General features: G+C 34.7%; 1 protein-coding gene across 1 annotated transcript in view; it reads left to right on the top strand.

Moving 5' to 3' along the window:
- ODAD2 (outer dynein arm docking complex subunit 2) overlaps positions 1-21,163 on the top strand; it is a gene marked incomplete at both ends in the record, with an annotated part of 72,034 nt that overhangs the window by 33,440 nt on the left and 17,431 nt on the right. The window contains 3 exons of the mRNA XM_079538696.1: positions 4,111-4,225; positions 17,825-18,013; positions 18,585-18,806. Of these exons, the coding sequence (XP_079394822.1) occupies positions 4,111-4,225; positions 17,825-18,013; positions 18,585-18,806 (526 nt within the window). The remainder of the gene's footprint in view (positions 1-4,110; positions 4,226-17,824; positions 18,014-18,584; positions 18,807-21,163) is intronic.

Here is a 21,163-nt window from a genome sequence, read left to right as displayed (position 1 = left end):
TTCAAAGTTTGCCAAGAGCTGGTGAAGGATTCAAATGTTGAATTCAGTTCATATGAAAAAATTCTCTAGTGAAGATTCTCAACATTGAAAAAGTTTTGTTCCTTGCTTGTTTGTTTTTAAAAATATTTTATAACATTGATGAATAAGGAAGATCTTAGTCCAGGAGCAAAATATGCTAATTAATACATTAACAGAAAAATTGCTCACATAAGCAAGACTGTGATATTTACTGGAAGTATTGTTGTAGCGGAAGTTCAGACTTGTAGCACTAGAAAAGATAATGCTATCTTTATCAGAAATATGATTCAACCAGGTGAGGACAACTTTGATCCTGATCCAGGAAAATATTTAAACAACACTTAGTTCAGACATTGATGTCAGTACAATTACTCACATCTAAATAATTTGTTTGGTTTTTGCTCTGCCTCTAGCAGAGTTAAGGTATTCAATTTCTTCCCCCTAGAAACAAAGACTACCTGTTTCTTGTTCCTTCTCCTTAGACCAGTATAGAAGGAATTGAAGCTGTAGCTTTTCATACAGACCCCTTTTCTCTTTTTTGAGAAGAGTAAGTGGCCAAATACAAGGAGTATAAATAGTCTGTAATACCATTTTGTCCCAATTGCAGAACTGGGGACTAAGACTTTTGTTTCTGAGAATTTTTTTTAACATCAAGAAACATTTATATGTTTCTGCTCAATTCGATAAATAAATAAATGACATGAATTCCAGAATTGAACACTGGTTGGTTCATGGGTGCTCAAGTTCTGAATACTGGATGTGATGTGTTTCTGTGATGCCAACATCCTTGAAGGGAATAATGGACCTAATGGACCACAGGTTAAGGTTATATATTTTGATAGTGTATGTGTAGTAGCATGTACATATTCCTACTTTGAAAACAAATGCTGCTACAGCTTTATGATATAGATCAGATAAACAGCTTTCCAATCATTAAGTCCTATTTAAAAAATACAGGTAAATGTATGACATTCTGGTGAGCACTATATTTTAGCCAGACGGATGGAGTTTGACTCACTGGTACAAAGCACCCTATAGCAAATAGTGAAAGTTTTAAGAAACATGCTAAATTGTGGTTTCAGAAAAGACAAGATTACATTCTACCAGACCCTGTAATCTTTCCAGTGAGCACAATACAGTCAGTATAACTTTGTTTATTTACATTTGTATTTGTGGTCTAGATTGGCAGGCTATAGTGCTAGAGTTCTCAAAAGATCTGGCAAATAATACCGTAACAGAAAAAGATGGTAGATATGACAAACAGACGTGTAGGCTATGCGTGTGTATGTGTATTCAACCATTCATTTTGACGTTTCTACAGGAAATGCTCACTATTAAATCTGAGTTCTGAAGAGAACTATATCAAATCAGCAGCTTAGTTAGTTTCAGGTATTTTATAAAGCAACATAAATTCTGAGAATTGTGACCCTTTTTTTTTTTTTTTTTTTTTTGCATAGGTGTATCACAATGTTCAATGAGGCTATGACACAAGTTTCTTAAATGAAATGATGCAAAAAAGCTTTTACTAAACTTTCATCTGTAAACAGTCAGTGAAAGTCATTCAAAAAATTATCTTGTTGAACTACCTGCACTGATCAAGTAGCAAATAGCAATTCACAGTAACCTGAGATTGCTCAGAGGATCATCTAGGCACTCAAGTAGTCTAAGAATGGCATTAATTTCATTGAAATTATTTGCCCCTAAGGTGTATTCTATATTCACAGTACATAAACTGTTCTGTGTGGAAGCCAGAAAAGTATTTTGCTCACATGCCCTGTAATTAATCTGCTGAAAAAGTGATGTTGAAAACATTGGTAGTAGCCGTATCCCTTCACCTTTGCTCTCATCATGTCTGCCTGATACCAGAATGCACGACAGGGGCACCTCCTCACTCCACCTGTGTCCACCTACCAATACAATCACATATTGGGTTTTTTGAGGTGCAAAATAATTTACACCTCATTCTAAATAGTATCAATTATCAGTCTATGACAAGATGTCATAATTTTGAATGAGAGATGCAGGTTTATTCTGAGAAGCTTTAGTCGTGTTAAACCATGGTAGTTCTGAATCTGGGCTCTTGATTTTGAGACTTGCATGTTCATGTGTTGTTACTACTTATACTGAAGAAAAGGAAAGCAGTTACTTATAATAATGACATAAATGTTTCTACTTTGATTGACTTTTCCATTGGGTCTAAAACAACTGCTCTTTCTGGTCTTCAACTGAAAGCAAGAAATTTCTTCACAAATGGAACTGTAGGAAAGGTGAAGAAAAGACAAGAAAACCGAAAAGTAAATTTTATATTGAGAAGAAGGCTTTGAAAAAAAGAGAAGAAAAGGAAAGATAAACCATCCCTGAGATTATTTTCTTAAACATGATTGAAAAATCTGTGCTCAGCATTTGACTTCTATTGCTTGATTTTTATATACTGATTGGAGTTGAGTAATTCATATTTAGTTCCTCTTGGGTAGAAGTATTGCATGTTGGTAAATGGTCAGTAGTCTGCTTGACTCATGAAGATAGACTTCTGGATTTTTTTTTCAATATGGGAAAAAAGTATTTCTATTTTCTGAAATTACAGGAAAGCATTATTAAAAATTGCTTGAAAGCACAGGGATTTAAGAGCTTGTTTGGATGTTTTTACTGAAGTCATCCTTACTCTGAACATGTATGTGTTATTGTATGGTTTGTGCTCATGCTGTTCTAATTTGTTGTGTTTCTGAATTTTCCCTTTAAATAATGATATGCAGTTGATTTGGAGCTGAGTATGTATAATAAGCTGCATTAAAATTATCAGGTCTTAAAAATTAATAGTTCATCAGCTTAACTGATCTATTAAGCAAAAAGTCATCGTTTTGAAAACAAAGATTTTTTTAACCAGCTTGGACAAAAATGTTTCAAATAAAGTCCCTGGTTACTGTAGACAGAGTTCACGTCCTTAACTATACTTTTGTCTTTCAAATGATGGTAGAATTGAGTGCATAAATAGTTTTATAATTAGTTTTGAAATTTCTTGGCAAATATACATATAGTGAACACAGGTTAGATGTTTTATGTGATGTTTTTAGAAGTAAACCGTATTTTATTTCTCTTATTTTGTATTTACAATTAAAGATGTAGACTTCCATGTATACAGCAGATTTTTTACTTTTGAAGTTAGAAAACCAAAGTACACTTTTTCTTCTTTATCTTCAACTCATCTGCTTTGGATTTAATATATCTTTTTAAGAAAAGTAAGTTTGTAAAGGCTGTTAAGTTTTGTTTGACCTTCATTTCCTTTTAAGATACTCTCTGGACCCTATGATCCCCAAGTCTGATTGTTATGTAAACATTAAACAGATGGCATAGTGATGATTCTGATGATAATTCAGCTAGTCGTGAAGATACTTTGATTTCAGTGTATTTAAGTAATTATAACATAGTGTTCAGTGTTAGTCTTGTTGGTGAGGAATACCTGGGAAACAAGTTGCACGTTATTCACAACCCACAAAGGATGCAGTGTGGTGTGACCATTTTAATTTCTAATGCTAGATTAGTAACACAGAACTTTGAAATATGTTGTACAGTAAAGTAAATACATTAAGCATAGACTGAATAAAAAGTTAAGTACATATTTTGGGCATAAATATTTGTTTTGGAAACTATTTGTTACTATGTGAAAGAAGCCAGTATGCTTGAATTCGGATTCTACTTTGCATGCAGATCATTAAAAAGTCACATGCTTGTTTTTACTTTTATGCGAGTTCTGGTAATAATGCAATTCATTTATCTTCTGTAAGCATTTCACGTCACAGTACTGAGAAAAATGTAAACATGATGCACAAGATTTAGAAAATGTATTCTATCTTAACGTAATTTGTACACACTCATCTTCAATAGCAAGAAATGCCTACTGTATATGTTAATGGCAATCAACTGACAATAAAACACAAGCACTGATGTAAAGCAAAGTAGTATGCTAAGGAAAGCCATACCAATACTTTTTAAAGCAATTTTCCAAACAAACAAACAAACAAACATAAGTTAAAATTGAACATTGTGTACTCCATAATTAAATACCTCTTTTTTTCTGTTCTATTTCTGCAATAGGATAATTGACCGTTTAGATGGAGTTCGTTTGTTATGGTCATTGCTGAAAAATCCTAATCCAGATGTTCAAGCAAATGCAGCTTGGGCTATTTGTCCTTGCATTGAAAATGCCAAGGTGAGAAAGTAATAGTTTTGTTACATATATAGTCAGATATAATGGTTATATTTAGATAGATGACTTCTAGCAATACTTTGCTGTTTGCAAAGTATTACTTTTTACTATACTTACTCTCTGTTAATTTCTCTGCTTTAAATAATTGGTGAAATAACTATTTAAAATGCAGCAAAAGTCCTCCATCTAGCACTTATTTTGTACCAGAGAGAAGCATTCTGTTTTGCCTTAAAAGCACTTAGTGTATTTAGAAAATATATTTTAATAACTAAGAAGGATCCAAACTAACTGTTCCCAAACAAAGCATGCTGAAAAAGTCTATCTGACAGTGCTGGAAACAGAAAGCTTTTACTCATGATCTATGAATAGTGCAGGTAGTTGTAGTTGTTCACCACTATGAGGTACTTCAGCTGTATTCTCAAGAGACTGCCTCTTGGTTTCAGAGCATATTTCAGACTCGCTGCCAATGTAATCCTTAGATTTTCTGTTCAGACTGCCAACAAAAAGTGCCAGTTGTGAATAGTGGTTGTTGTGCAAGTCAGTTGTGCACAGAAGACTGAGCTATTCATTTATTTTGTGTTGATTCCCACACAGATAAAATGGTGTGTATAATCTCTAGCTCATCTTCAATGAATTGGTAAAATAAATGCAGAAGATTTTGTCTCTCATTAGTTTCATGGAATACTAACATTAATCTTTGTACAGCAATATCTTCAATTTCTGATTCAATTATCTATTCAATGTAACTTTTTCATTTTCTCTCTACTGTACCACACATACATATTCTTCTATCTGTTATTTGCAGTGTGACTATGTTAAGAATGGAAATTCACTCAAAGTAGTGTTATCCTTACCATCCTCTGCAGGTAGTGTTTCCTGTTCGGAGTAGAGCCTGTGTGGTTGCTATTTACCTATATAAATAGATATAGGTATAGCTATATAGATGAAGGCATTTCTAGGACATTTGCTTGTGATCTTTATAACTTACACAGTTTCTATTTCTTCAAAACGATTTTTACAATGATACCTTAATTGCCACTTTCCAAACATCCTGGTTATTCTGAATTATCTTCTGTTGTTGTTGTTGTTGTAACATACATTCTAGTATAAAAGTTTTATATTACCTAATGGCGGGTTGTATACGTGTCTCTTCTGTCAAAGTATGGCCATATCTGCCTCTTTTGTAAACGATATTTCTGTAACTAAATGTTAAGATACTGCTTTATCTCGTTACTTAGGCAATACTCATTATATATAAAACTCTGTGACCTACAGTGTCAGAGTAGAACTATGCATTCCTAGAGCGTCACTAAAAATGCTTTTTCAGAAACTAGAGGAATAGAGTATAGCAACTGAAATTACAGACGATGTGGGCTGTTTCTCTCTGTTTTTTCCTCCGGGTATTTGATGAGTGTAAGCCATGTACATCCTTAGTGTAGCCACTCTCCTTTCATCTCTCTTGGCTGCCTGCCCAAATGCTAATCTGCAACCTCACAAAGACTTCTTTGTGTGAGACTGAGGCAGAGTGGCACACTGAAACAAATCTTCCAATAAAACCCTGTCCTCTGACTTTAAATGGGAAGAAATATGTATAAAATGACAACTATAGCCAAACTGTGGGGATACAGTGACTATTTCTATCTAAACTAAATTTTCATCTTCATTCACAGTTAATAATACTCAACAATTTACACGGTCTTCCAAAAAGCACAGTCTGGTTTATGCAATGTTTGATTCAAATGTAGGAATAAGCATATGACTTCAAATGAGTTATGGGTTTTCTGGATTTTCCAAGGCTGTACTTGAAACTGCAAAGCATGTTTCAAGTAGCTTTCAGCCTTTTTATTGTCATAATATGAGTACACAGGTATCTCACACACTTAATCTTGCCACAGACTGTTCAAAATTAGAAAATCCACCATTTCTGTTTTACAATTAGAACGTACAAAGTCAAAAAATGCCCAGTCCTGAAATCTCAAGAATAGTTTTGGGCATTTGGATCTAAGTAATTTGCCCGTTGCTAGACACAAAGTTAATAGAAAACAAGGGAGGAGAATCTAAGTGCCTGTGGGTCTAGGTTATATGAATTACCAGTTACTTCACAATAACTGGTTCAGAGTACTTCCTATGGAATAGCATCATAGAATTTGATTGGCAACGTTGTTGAATGCATCCATATGTTGTAGCTAAGCGATATTGTTTATTACATCAATAGGATTTAGGGCAGTGATATTTGATCTGTGACAGATTGAAGACTTTTAAAATAGAGGATTAAATTATACATTACAGTACATAAATTGTTACAACTCTGCCTGTCATAATATTGGCCCATCCTCACTTTTGATAGCCAGCACTAGTTTTAAAAATTTTTAGTCTTCAGAATTGTTTGTCGAGTGAAAATCTGAAGGTAGATTGCCAGTGACATAGTTTAGGGGTTAGAAATCTCCTGAGAAAATCTGTTCTGCCCTTGTCAGTGCTATTTGTGAGACTTAGAAAAAAAAAAAAAAAAAGACTTGTAATTTTGGATAAATTAGTGTACACTTTTCTTTAAAAAGAGTTGTCATTTTTTTTTTTTCAAGTGAATTATTGTAATAGAAGCAGGTTCTTATTAATTAGTTACTTCCAAAAGGAAAGGTTACTACTGCAGGCACATTGGTAAAGTATAAGTGCACCATCCAAGAAACACAAATGATTATGAAAAATTGCTAAGAAAAGTCTACTCAACTCTGTTGATGTTGGAACAGCAATACTTGGTTATGATGCTACTTTGAAAAACAGTATTCATAGTGTTGTCCCCATGTACATCAGCCCAGACAGAAAAACTGAGAGAAACTGTACAAAGATGTTATTTAGGCTATTATAGAATTCAAAGATATTTTGCCAGAAATAGGAGCACTACCAAATTGAGTTTGTATAGGAATACCAATTTCCTCACAGATTAACCTTTAAATAGCATGCTTTGAAATAAAAACATAAAGACATGTTATTTAGAGGTTATTTTCATTCGTTGTACTTAACAGAATTTTGGGTGCAAACAGTTAATTGTCAGGCACATCCTTTCCTCTGTCTTTTTTTCTGTGTTTGCTTGTTAGCTTTCTTAAGTTTAAATTCTAACTTTTGTTCTGACTACAACTGTAAAGGTTCTCCTAAGGAACTTCAGGAAATAAGGTATGTGTGAAGTCTGTCAAAATAATTTAAGTAAACAGTCTGAGAATTTTGATTTGAGGGAAGAGAGAAAGAATCTTTTTTAATCTTATTTTCTTAAAATGTACTTGTAAAATACTATCTCCTGTTTCTAGTAAAGTGTGATTTCCTCCTCTCCCCCTATACTATTGGCTCCTTTTCAGCCCAACAGTGGAATTTCATGGGTGTGATGGAGGACCATTGGACATATAAAGATTACTGTGTATTTCCTGAACACAGGGAAACACTCTGGAAAGACTAATCTGAAGTTAAACTACAGGTTGAAAATGTGCTGCAGATGACTATTTAGATCCTATTTAGGATTCTTATATAAAATTTTCTTGTTACTGAAATTTTAATGTAACCACATGTATAAAATCAGGAAGGACATTTCTCTATTGGAATAACAAAGAAATGTAGTTGAACTTGCAAATTGAACTTGGTGTTCTGATATTTAACAAATGCTAAAATTATTTACTGTTCTATATTAATAAGGTTGATTTTTTTTACACATTTTACTGATCAATAACTTCTGTATGAAGATTTCTCCATTATGCAAACTGCTGTTCTTGTGCTTATATTTTAAAAATTGTATCTATATATCGCTGTTAACATACTATTCTTTTGCTAAACCTATGTCAGAGTTCCCTGCTTGAGTATGTACAGCATTTTCCAGTTTCTTTGTTTTTGTTGCTGTGCCTCATACATTCATATACAGAAACCTCAGCAGTTCATAATAATGCTCTTTAGTCCTTTCTCTCAATTTTCCGATTTCTCTCTCTAGCCATTATGATACTTTAATGCCATTTGTATCTACTCTATATTTGACCTCATTTAAATGCTTTTAAAATCTGTATTATCAGAATGTAGACTTTCCAAATTTTAAACTATTTCTATGAACTGAACTTCAAAAGTTACTGTAAGAGAAACAAAGAGGAATTTTTAGCTTGCCACTCCAGAAAAACATAGTCCTTGGAGATATAGGATGTCTACGAAGTCAAACTTGGTGAGCTCACAGTTGGCTGCCATTCTTGCTGAGGACATGAAGAACCAACCTTTTCAATGACTTTTGCTACAGGCTGCATAGAAGTTTAATGAACCAATCATCACAGAGTTTGGGTTCCAGTAGACGTATCCTAGAGATCTTGAAGGGACTCCCGTAAATTGCCCTGAGGTCCTTAGGAGCCCAATTCATGTAAAACACAACCTGAAAGCTGGGAAGTAACAGGAAACTAAGAGCATAACCCATGTCTCTTTCACTGGGGAACTCAGATGTGAAGTTCCATTCAAAGAAGCTGAGTGAGAGCTTGAAGAACTTAAGAAGCCAAAAAGCATAGGAGCTCCTGGAGTCCTGGCTTTCCAGCTGTTTGGCAGCTCTTTGGGCAAGAAGTCAGGGATTCTGTGAAAACCAGAAGCCTGGCAGGCTATTCACCAGCCATCTGGCTGACAAGAGAAAGATGAAGAGGCACGTTGGTAATTTAGCCTGCCTTTATGCCTGGTTTCTGTCAAAACTTTTCAAGAAGTCGTGTTCTTATGGTAGGTTTTGGTTCCATTCCATTAGCATTTTCTGATGGAATACTATTCCACTGGAAAAATATTCGACCAGCTTTCCTTGTAGCTTAGTTTATAATAGATACATATACTAGTCAACAGCTTGTCATGTAGCTTCTGTACTTTTAAATTAGACTTGCTAATCAGATTTAAAAATCTATAAAAAGCTTAAAGCTCATATTCCTCTCAGTCTTTTTTTAATCTCTTTTCTGCTTATCCTTGTCCATCTCACGTTTTTCTGTCTTTACCCCCTCACTTACCACATGGGACTGCTGTAGATTTTAAGGCAAAAAAAAGAGCATGGAGATCATTGTGTCTCATTTGCTGCATAATACAAACCAGACCATTTCAAGCAATCATTTTTTCTAGTCCAGAAGCTTTTGACTGAATTATATATTATGCCTCATGTTGCTCACTCAGATTCTTAGTGGTCTGTAATTGTAATTGGTAAAATATGATATGATTGCCTTCTCAAATACCACTCTAATTTATGGAACCATGCCATGAGTTGCAACGACACAAACAGTAATTGTTATAACAATTCATTTGTTTGTGTGGTCAGTGCATTGATTGTTTTGCTAAACTGTCCTTGGAACATTCTAATATTACTGTCTTGTAACACTACAGTAGTAACCCACATTACCACCAGTATTTCATAAGTATGTTATAATTATATGAAGAAGTTTACTTAGACACTTAGACTCAATGTTTTGAGCACTTACTTGGATTCAGTTCAACTCAAATCCAATGGACACAATGTTTAGTTTTTTCAATTATTCAATGTCATCAGTTTCTCATGCTTCCATTATTATAACACTTTTCAAAATAATCTAAAGCAAATCATGATGTTTTTGCCACTGTGGCCTCAAAGGACTCTGATATTAGTAGTTTAACTTCTTCTGTGAAAAGAAAAATAGGATTTGGCATTTACATGAGACTGAGAGTTGTGAGGAGTGAAGGGGAGGAGGAGAGGAAGAGTAGAAGTAGTCCACTAGGCTGAAAAGTAGGGAATAGACAGAAGGACTTTATAAATTTTGTGAGAGACTACGAAAATCCTTTCCCCACTAACTTTTAGAGAACAAGCATTGCATGCTTTATTGGCCAGTATACTTGGCTAATAGACTTTACCTTTGTTTCTTTAAACTATCAATAGCAATATACCCACCAAATATTTAGGTGTGAAATGATCCTATCCCTGGAGAACCAGAAATAGATGATTCTGCTCTTCCGAGCTACTTTTAATCCTATTCTGGAGCAACATTGATACTACTAATTGTGTAAGCCTTCTCTTCACTAAGCCTTCTCTGACATCAGCTGCTTCCGAGATGTAAAGAGGTCAGAAAAATATATTTTGACAGTCTGCTGTTACATTCTCACAAGATTGCATTCTAGAGAGGAGTTGTGAGATGTAGTAAAATGGTCTCATCTTGCAGGAGATTTTTCTTTGTTCTACTACAGTGGAAGCATGCAGCTCTACAGACTGGAATAAAATTAATATTTAAATATAAAATCATTTGAATTAATATTACTGTTATGTTTAATTTGAAAAATGAATAGAAATATTCATACGTAAGTTGTATTTCCTTTTTCCACTGAACAGTTGTACTATAGAAATTTATCTATTGCATTCCTTTATTTTTGATCTTAAGTTGATTTTGCGTTATGGTAAGTAGTTCAGTTGGCAACAGGGGATAGAAAAGGACTGCTTCCTTCAGTAAAGTGAAGGTAGACCAAAGATGATTCTAGATAATTAAAGTTTATTTACACAGCCATAGCATCACTTTTTTGGGCAAAAGCATTTCAATTTGACAAATCAGTTGTGACACCTTAAGCTTTTTACGATGTTCTAAGAGTGAAATGCTACTTGTTTTTAATGGAGAAACATTTAACTTTCAAGTGGAGTATTTTTAAAGATAAACACAATGAATTTTTTAATACAGTTTAGCTTTAAATCTTTCAAATAGAGAAAGCAGTATTCATTTTGGAAGAAATAAGAACGGAATCAAATTACAAAAGTATTCAGTAGTGCCTGTTCAAGTATTGTATGTCTCAACTGAGGCTGATCAACTTTATTTATTTAATGAAGTAACTACAAAACAAAACAAAGCATGCATAATATGATAACAAGAGAAGTTAAAAATCCCAAGCGTTCTTCTTGCATAAGTATTGCAAAGATCAAATGATTTTTCCAAATCTTTTGTGCAAATATTGTGGTTCTTTCTGCTCTCAATTAAAAAAAAAAAAATTAAGAAAAATTGTCTATCTCACAGTATGTCTGCTCTTGGCAGAAGCCAAAGTGAAAGTATCTGAATAGAGACAGTTAATTTTCTTAATAGGGAAAGTTAACTAAATTTTGATAGTGATCATGCTGAAAGTATGTGATTAAAGAGTATGAGGATGAACCTTTTACTAGCATGGCAGGTAACTTGCTGTCCTCAGTATCTATGACAGCTATTCCTTATTTTTTTTTTAACTTCTTGAAATTGCAAACTCCTCTCTTTGAATCCACCATTGAAATAATATTTATCCTACTTTCTGAGAACAAAAATGTTGCTGCCCAGTAGTTAGAAGAAGGATGTGGTCTTGTGAAGTAATGAAAAATCCTGTTATCTCCTCCTATCTTTTCCAACCACTTAAAAAGTAGTATAACAAACCAAATTTTTTTTGTATCAGTTACATTAGATTAAATTTTGCATTGAAACTTGTAGTATTGATGATCTTAAATGAAGATATTTCCTGCTGGTACAGTACAATGTTTTTGCCTATGTTTTTTTATATTTTTATTGTTTCTTTAAATGTCTTTCTTGAATGTCATTATCTGATATTAAGCTAGTTGTACAGCCCAGACTTTGAAACAATGCCATGTACATTTGTGCAGTGAGTTTTAAGGACTACAGGTAAATACGAAAGCTTAATACACACAAATATCTGGAAATGACTATCTCTTTGAGTTAAAGCTCATATCAAAGCTGTTCTTTGATTATTTTTAAAGGTGGAAATTAAAGGTTGCTATTTTTTTTTAACCTGAACCCAAAAGAACAAAAAAAATTTCCAAAAACATTTTATATCTGATTTTTCTTCTCTTATGTTACAAAAATAAATGCAGATGAAAATGCCTGAGGTAACTATTTGATTTGGAAACAAAAATCATGGAATTTGTTTAGACTTTTTAGTGTGAATAGTTACCTGACCATTCATGAAATTATACTCGAACACAAATTCAAAAGAATTGAGTCCAGACCCCTGCAATCACAAGCACAGCTTTGTATAATTTCTTCACATGACAATGTCTTTAAATCATGGAAACTATATATTATACATAGACATTGCAGTAGAAGAAAAGAAAGTTTTTCTTTTTCTAAGAAAGAAAAGAAAAGAAAAAAAGAAAAGAAAGAAATTTACTGTACAAAGTGAAACTATGGTTTTGCTAAATTATATCAAAATAGTTTAAACTTCTTTGAAAGAAGAAAATTTTTGTAAATAGCAATGGATTTTAAAGCTTTCATTTTATTCAGTCTTTCTGCTCATTGTTCTTCAAATTTCTTGCTTTCTTGCTTTTCTCTTTGTCTTGTACAGACCACCAGACTACACCCACAATCACATTTGGGAAACTTTCCTGACATGTGGTTTCTGCAGTTTCCCTCTGCTTTTCATCACTGGTAGAAAGTTCTGTCCCTGCATTTAGCTGGTTTCACAGACAATTATTGAAACTCCCTTCTTTTACTTACTTACTTTACTTCTGGATTGTTTATATATTATTCCATTCGTTCAATACGCCTGTACTCTTTTACAAAATGTGGAAAATACAATCTTGTCAGAAGAGAAGTTTAACAAGTAGGTTTCTAATCATCTGGAAAGAAAATATATACAGGTAGGAACATACAAGATCTACTTGTTAGTTGATCACAGTGGGAGATAGTTTATCTTCTGTCTTCTTGAAACTTTTTCAAAGAACACAAATAGTACAGGGATACTGGAACCATGGAGAAAAGCCATATCGTATGCTTTTATAGCTGGGCTCTGTACAAATCTTAGATAATTACTGTAGGGTTTATTTGTTGAACAGAAGCCTTTCTCATTTGTTGAGTCAATGTTTAGACACAAGGTCATGCACATCTATGTAGTAAGTTTCAAAGAATTTAAGTAAATATAAAATACATCTTATTTTCCTGTATCTAATCACTTGGCTGTTCAGATCTCTGATGCACGCAGTAAGAAATTTCTTTATAGATTTTTTTTCACATTTTCTCTAGCTTTTGATCAAGTTTTAAAATATCAAGTAAGATATAAACATTCTTATCTAGAAATATCACTTTTAGTCCAGTGATTGCAGACATAATATAAACCAGCGATGATACAGAGTCCTCTATCCTACATATCCATGGGAAACATGCTGTAAGCCCACCTCCCTTTACATTCAGCTCACATGGCAATAGGATTGGCAGAATGCTGTTCTTTCTTCTGTGTTTTATCTGCTTGAGTCACAAATATATGTTGTCCTTATTTTGCTTGAATATCTAAGTCCTCTTTTAATATCTGTTAGAAACTTTGTTATTTATTCATTCAGTTAATTTTGGGACTTAAGCCTAAAGTTTGCTCTTGGATATTATCCTTCCTCCACATTTTGTGGCTTCTGGTTTTGACCGTCAAACTGTATGGATTTAACCTTTCCAGCCTCAGGAACTGCCTTGCCTGTGGTGGAAAATGTGTTCCGGATGGGTCTTCCCACTGCTTTTGCTTTTTGTTCAAAGGAAGCATTACAGGAGAGAGTTCTGTTTGGTGTGTAAACCCAGAATTAGAAAAGTAGGCATTTTTATTTACTAAATCCATGAGCAATTTGATTGATTTGCTCAGCAAAACTAGCACAATACAGTTGGAGCCCTTCTCTGCTCATAAATCAGCCCAGAAAAAGAAATAAATATAATCTAAACCATTCTTAGTGTTAAGGTCCCTCCCTGGCCCTAGGAAAGTTTGTACGGTCTGTGTTTGTGTTTTCATGAAATCTGAAGACTTGTCACTCCAGAAAGGTTTCAGGAGAGATTGTGGTTGTTTTCTTCAAAGTTCTCCTATTGACTTTTTAAGGAAAATGCATGAATTAAATTCCACTTGCAGACCTTTCTTTTGACATTTTCCATCACTGATGTGCACAGACTAAAATTTCTTCTGCAAATTTACTTCTGACCGTTTAACTGGACACTTGTACTCTCCTTTGAGTGTAATAAGAGTTTGACTCCAGCCCATCTGATGCCCCTGTGTACAGTAAGATGTCACCGAGAATTTTTCAAAAGAACATGTACTTAGTGCTCTTAGATTCTGCCTTTCCCCAGCAGACACAGAATAGTTACAAATCTTTCTTAGAATTAATATTTATGTTAGCATTCTTAAAGAGAATTCATTTACACCAGTCTTTGGATCCATGTGTCTTCACTACCTTATTTTTGTCTTATACTGCAAATGTATTATTGTCATTCAACTGATGATTGCAAGTAGTATTCTTATTTAGAGGTTTACAAATCTCTAGCCTATGCTAAGAAGTCCAGTAATGTATAGAAGAATGGTTTTGAAGGTCCCCTTGGGAGAAAGGGACTCTAGCTCTGCCAAAGGCAAGTTTTTGTGCTCGGTTGAACAGCACTGTTGAGATCCATTGGAGTGCTCCAGCTTTACTTAACTTAGCTTCTCAAAGTGCATATCATTTGTTGTCTCTCAGCCCTCTCAAACTAGACTCCAGGGTTCTTCAGGAATAGAGTGCTCTGGCCATCACCGCCTTGCAGCACCAAGCACTTCAGATTGCTTGAATGCAAATTGGAGATTCAAGTATATACCATAATCTATGTATTTCAGGACTGGGACTTCTCAGATACTGAGAAACTGAAGTGTTTTATCTCAGAGCTCAAGATTAGTGCTTAAGTCAGCATCAGGTGTATTTTTGATCTATTAGTTGGAAAGGCTTCTGCCTGGAAATGTGCCCTAGCAATTTTAATCTCAGAATATTTCAAGCATCTCTATCCAGACTAACAGAATACAGACTAACAGAATCAAATGCCACCTGCTTACGTACTTATTGGATGTCCTCTGAGGCTTTAACAGCCTTCTCTTCCAATAATATATCTCTATAAACAGCAAAAGGGAATCCACTGCATCCACCTGTCTAAACAATATCAACAGAATTCTCAAAGATAATCCTCTCTAGTTATATCTGATAGTTGTCTTCAACTAGATCCATGGTTTCTACTTGTTCATAAAAACAGTGTCCTTGTTATTAATCCATTCATGAATGATCAGATTTGGGTACTAATGGCACACTTTTGGTAAATAGTTTTCCATAAAAATTAGATGACTGTAGAAAAAAAAACACATGAAGTTTTTCCCACAGTAGTTTCTGACTTTTTATCTTTTTATCTTTTTCAGGATCAGCGGGTTACATTAGGTTTTATGCTTCTACCGAAATCCTTGTTAACCAAAATTTAGTCATTTGTTAGTTTGTGTGATCACTGACCAAAGAGCTTTAAGAGAACTGCTCATTTTCCCACGCCAATACTTGAAAGGTTGAGAATTTACCAAGTCAGTGTTACAGATTATTTTAAGGAGTGATACTGTCAGGTATCTGTGCTTAGTATACAGGTTCACTCATGTAAGTAAGTGAAGGCCCAGTTCAGATAACAATAGTGATTTGTTTAGCTTATATTGCAGTGCTTGGTATCCTCTGGATAAGCACTTGATGTTCCACCCACCTCTGGTAATTTTTATGCTTGCAATTAAGTTTCTGAAAATGATACTGCACTTCACAGTGTTGTGTCTCAGGCTTTTTGTAAGTAGGCATCCTGTGAATCTCTCATAGGTCGCTGACAGAATGCTTCTTAGAATTAACTACAGATTGAATAAATATATTTATAAAACATTTAAAGAAGTTGATGTTTTTCTATTCTGGCTTTTTTTTTTTTTTTTTTTTTCCAGGAGGAATGTGAAAAGAGATTGACTAAAGTAATACATGGTGGAACAAAGAAATAGAGAGACATTTCATTTCTGACAGTTTCATGGACTGTAATGAATCTTGTTGTACAGTATTAGTCAGTGACTGTAATTTAATCAGTTAAGAATTTGTGCTTAAACAAAACTTAGGTTTATATCCTGTGTGCATTTAAGGGTACATGAAGTACTGCATGCTGCATGCCACTTTATGAGATAACTGCCAGTTCCTCTTTGCCTGAGGCAACCAAATGAATTCCATACCTGTTAGCTCAGTCTCACAGTGCCAAAACTGCTGGTTTTCTGTTTTACACATTAACATGTAAATATATGCTTGCTAATTTGAGTTAACTAATAAACACAAGAATATAAGTACAGCCAATTCTGTGTTAGGTCAAAGGTTCACTGACCCAGTATTCTGTTTCTCATCCTGGCCTATTGGGAATGCCTAAAGAATGATAGAAGGTAAAGATAGAAGAATGTGGCAAACTCATAGCAGTGGCTCCCCTCCCCAGAATTCTCTCCGACCTTAGAGAGATCTATGGCCCTTGAACTTTGAAAATCAGAGGAAATGCTTTTATACTAAATAAACTTTAATGATTTTTTTCCCTGTGAATTAGTCCAGCAAATTTCAAACTTAGAAACTTTTAGCAGCTCCTATAATGCTGCTCCAAGGACTTCAACATCATAACTATGCTAACATGCCGTCAACTAATCTCATCTGATGCTTCCAGTTTTCTCTTAGAAGAAAGATTTCCTGTATGACCTTTCTATTCATCTCAAGACTCTATACGCTTCTATCATATCCATTCTCATTTTTCAATTTTACAGCCTTGAATGTTGTAGTTGATTAATCATTCCTTCTAGAGAGCGGTTTCCTTCCTTTGATTATTCTTGTTGTCTTTCCCTAAATCTTTGCTAATTTTACTGTAATTTTTTTGAGATGGAAAAAATGGACCACATCTGCATCCTAAATTCACAATTAAGATGTACTATTAATTTATATGGCATAATGATGTTCTATGTCTACTTTTCTATTTCTTATCTAGAAAGACATTTTTCTAATTTTGTATTTGTGTCTGTTACCTACATTTTATGTTGATTGTTCAGACTCTGAAGCGCACATGATTCTCTCACAGTTGCTGTCATGACTTGTGTAACCTCCTCTTGAATATGTTTAAAGTATTCCTGAAGAGCACTGAAGAAAAGAATATTACCACTCCTATGTCTTAGCTGTCAGAAAGTGTGAGAAACAGAAGACATTTAGGAGAGCCTAAACTTAAAGAGGGTAAATTTAGGTTGGATGGAAGGAAAAAGCCTTTTACAGTGAGGTGGTGAGGCACTGGAACAGGCTACCCAGAGATGTGGCTGTTCCATCCGTGGAGACATTCAAGGCCAGGCTGGACCACGGTCTGAGCAACAGGGTCTGGATGTGTATGTCCTTGTTCATTGTAGGGGAGATGGACTAGATGACTTTTAAATGTCCATTCCAACTCTTAGGATTCTGTGATTCTAAACAAGGGTGTCTACTGTTGTTTTAGATGCCATAGAGTATATGAGGCACATCCTGGGAAATACAATATAGCAGGTATGGGAAACTTGCATACTTTTTGGAATGACAAGTTGAGGTCATAAAGAACATCCCATGGTATCTAAAATGACACTAGATACCTTTACTTAGGCAATGAATTTCTGCCTACGTGGTGGTATGTAAACAGTCTACCTCTTATCTGTCAGTCAAGAAAGTTTGACTTTCCTATCTAGCCATATTTCTTGGTGCAGAAATTAGTTGCAATTTAAAAAAATTCTTCTGACCCTTTGTTGTCTCTTTGTTGTATGTAACATTTTAATATGATATAGACTCAGTATTCTAAAATAATGTTTCCTTTTATTCTTATTTAGGATGCAGGGGAAATGGTTCGGTCCTTCGTGGGTGGCTTGGAGCTTATAGTCAATTTGCTAAAATCAAAGAATAAAGAAGTTTTAGCCAGTGTCTGTGCAGCCATTACAAATATAGCTAAAGATGAAGAAAATTTAGCTGTTATAACAGATCATGGAGTTGTCTCTCTGTTGTCTAAACTAGTAAACACAGTAAGTAACAGCTAAGCATATTGTATTAAGTATCTGAATTTCTTTCATTAATCTGCATTGTATCCAAATAAAAGATTGTGACAAGAGTGATAGATTTTTCAGCAGCTATAAGGAAGAGCTATAGAATTCCTCTTCTATGAGCTGTATTTTGGACATGAAAGTGCTCTGTGGCTGGTACTAAAATTGCTTTGGAAGATGAGCTTCATTTTAATAATCACTGTTGCTGACTATTGCTTCTCACAGCTGCTTTATGGAAAAAGCATGGAGAATTGAGAGAGCAATAAATCTGAAACACACAGGGAATCATAATTATAGGGCTGTGTGTTAAATTTTGATGCTACACTTATAAAATTTCCAGCCAGTCTAAAAGCATGTTTAAAACAATATAAAAATTAGCAGCACTTCTTATAAAGTGCTACTAGCTCCATGTCTCACAGTTCTTTCTAATCCTTAATTGTGCTACAGTAAAATTGAGATGACTTAAAGATGTTTGAGAATGCAGTTCTGCTTTCTATGAAATTTTTTATTGTATTATATTTCTGTTAATTTATTATGTTTTTACCTTCTTCAGAACAATGACAAATTAAGACATCACTTAGCAGAGGCCATTTCTCACTGTTGCCTGTGGGGAAACAATAGAGTTACCTTTGGAGAGAACAAGGCAGTAGCTCCTCTAGTACACTACTTGAAGTCAAATGATCCATTGGTCCATAGAGCTACAGCTCGGGCTTTGTATCAGCTTTCAGAGGATCCCAGCAACTGTATCACCATGCATGAAAATGGAGTGGTGAAGGTGAGGTAGAAATTTTCTTATTTGATTTGGTAAGAGATTTTTCATTTGAAATAGCTTTTAAATACTGCAGAGTACCTCAAATATTCTGAGCTTTGTCCTAGAAAAGCTCGATGGCAGTGAAATAGTAAAGAGTGTTTCAGTGCTAAAATTATCACAGCTTGGTGATGTTATGACATCAACATTCACTTCTAGAGTGCTTCACTTGACTTTGACCTCAGCTGGTAGTCACATTACCTCAGCATTTTATCAGCATGCTTGATTCATGTATTTTAACAGCATGGATAGTTGGCCACTATGGCAAAAAGACACTGTGTGTAACTGGATATGGGGAAAATTTAACATTAAAATTAAGAAATGAAGTTTACCTGGAACCATGCAATAATGAAAAATCTTATTTTAAGAGTTCAGCAGGAGAACATTTTGTAAAGGTTCCAGAAATAATTTTTCTGTGAAAATGATTTCTGAAAGGTTTTATCTCATAACGAAGAGAGGTTCTTTACTGAATTGCATGATACCAGGACAAGAGATGATTGAAACTGATGGATTCCAGCTAGATATAAGGAAAAAACATTCCACCAGGAGGGTACTGGAACACTTTCCTACAGTGGCTGTGGAATCTACATCCAAGAAAATCTGAAAACCTCTCTTGAAAGAAATCAGCAACCTTTTCTGGATTGAAAGCTGACCTTACTTTGAGCAGAAGGTCAACCTTGATGAGATAACCTTCAAACCTGAGTGATTTGGTAATCAAGATCATCTGACTTCTAACAGATGGAGAATAATGATTGAACTTTGCAGAATTCCACAGTCCTTTGATAGTGGAGAAGTATACTCCATCTTTTCTCTGTATTTTATTGATTCATTCCTGTGGCATATCCACTTAGGGAAAATAGCTGTTTTTTTGTGATACTAGTCTTTTCTATTTTCTGTGCAGAAGCAGTCACCTGTTCTTCAGTGTACTTTGTGAAATGAGCATCTCAAATTAATCAGTCTGCTTTTAGATAGTTAAAGAGAAGTGTAGGATAAAGTGTCTGAATTCTACTCTTTATCATTCAGAAATGGAATATTCATTCCATAAACAGGCAATTCACTTGAATTTTAGGTCTGGTTTTCAAATGTAAGTGACTAAGAGATGCAGTGTTATTCCACATACCTCAAAGTATTTCAGAATTCTACAAAGTTTTGCTAATTCTCCTCTATAGTTCACAGTATCTCAATTTTTAGGGGAAAACAGTCTTACTGCAAAGAAACCTGGCTCCTTAATAGATCCTTAAAATGCATCCTAATGTGATCAAGTATTAAGAGATTAATGGAGAGTATTAAGACAAAGACACTGATGACCACATTTTGCCATGAAGGACCTGGAACAGCTCTTTATACCTGCTAGGTGTCACACTACACAAAAGTCTAGGGAAGGATTTTTTTAAATTGATTTGAAATACCATCTATAATATTCCAAGGCTCCACTGTCAACTGATGCCATAAGCTGTTCCATTTGGTAGACTGGAATCTTCTTGTAGCTAGGAGGTGTCCATGAACCAAACAGTTAGGTGGAAAAAGGAGCACTGGTTCTTTAGTGCCTATTCTTCTTACTGGCAGTAAAAATAAAATAACCTTTGAAGGCACTAATATACCAGATGGTTTAGCTATTGCTGCCCCCCCCCTCCCCCCCTCCCCGAAAAAAAAATAATGGAAGTTTGGCAGTGTTTTTTCAGTCAAACTAGTTGGAAGGTTGATGCCATCCATATGAAAGACTGTCAGCTAGCAGGCAGTCAAATGTACTAGGTAATTGCAAACTTTTACGAGGGGTTCATAGAACCATAGAATGGCTTGGGTTGGAAAAGACCTTGAAGATCATTTAGTTCTATCTAGTGCCATGGGCAGAGTTGCACCCAGGGTTGCCCAGTCTCTCTAGTGAAGAGCTGACTGAGAGCATGCTTTTATAATTACATAAAGGTTATTGTGTCCAGAAGTTTCCATGACACATCCTATTTTTACTTCTGGAATTTTTTTCTGGATTCCTTTGATATTTTTCACCCTCTACCAGATATCTAATGTTTCAGTAATTGTGACTGGTTGGATTAATGGAGTAGCTACTGTGACTCTGACGAGCTGCAATACATTCTGAATCCTGGATGTTCCTCAACCCTTGTTCATGTGCTATGTTCAAGTGCACAGAAAGTCTGATGTTTCAGGGAAACATTTACTTTGCATTAATAACACATCCCCTCAATGCTTGAGCAGTTCATCAGAGACCTTTGCAACGCATGAGATTTCTGACCATTCTCTACACAATGTGTACGCACAAAGTTCTATCTAGGAAACCAGGAATAAAAATATATAGAGGCAGATTCTCA

Source organism: Tetrao urogallus (assembly GCF_951394365.1).
Source record: "Tetrao urogallus genome assembly, chromosome: 7".
In the NCBI taxonomy this organism is placed as follows: domain Eukaryota; kingdom Metazoa; phylum Chordata; class Aves; order Galliformes; family Phasianidae; genus Tetrao; species Tetrao urogallus.
The sequence above is the reverse complement of the archived record's forward strand: the minus strand, read 5'-3'. Positions and strand labels throughout refer to the sequence as shown.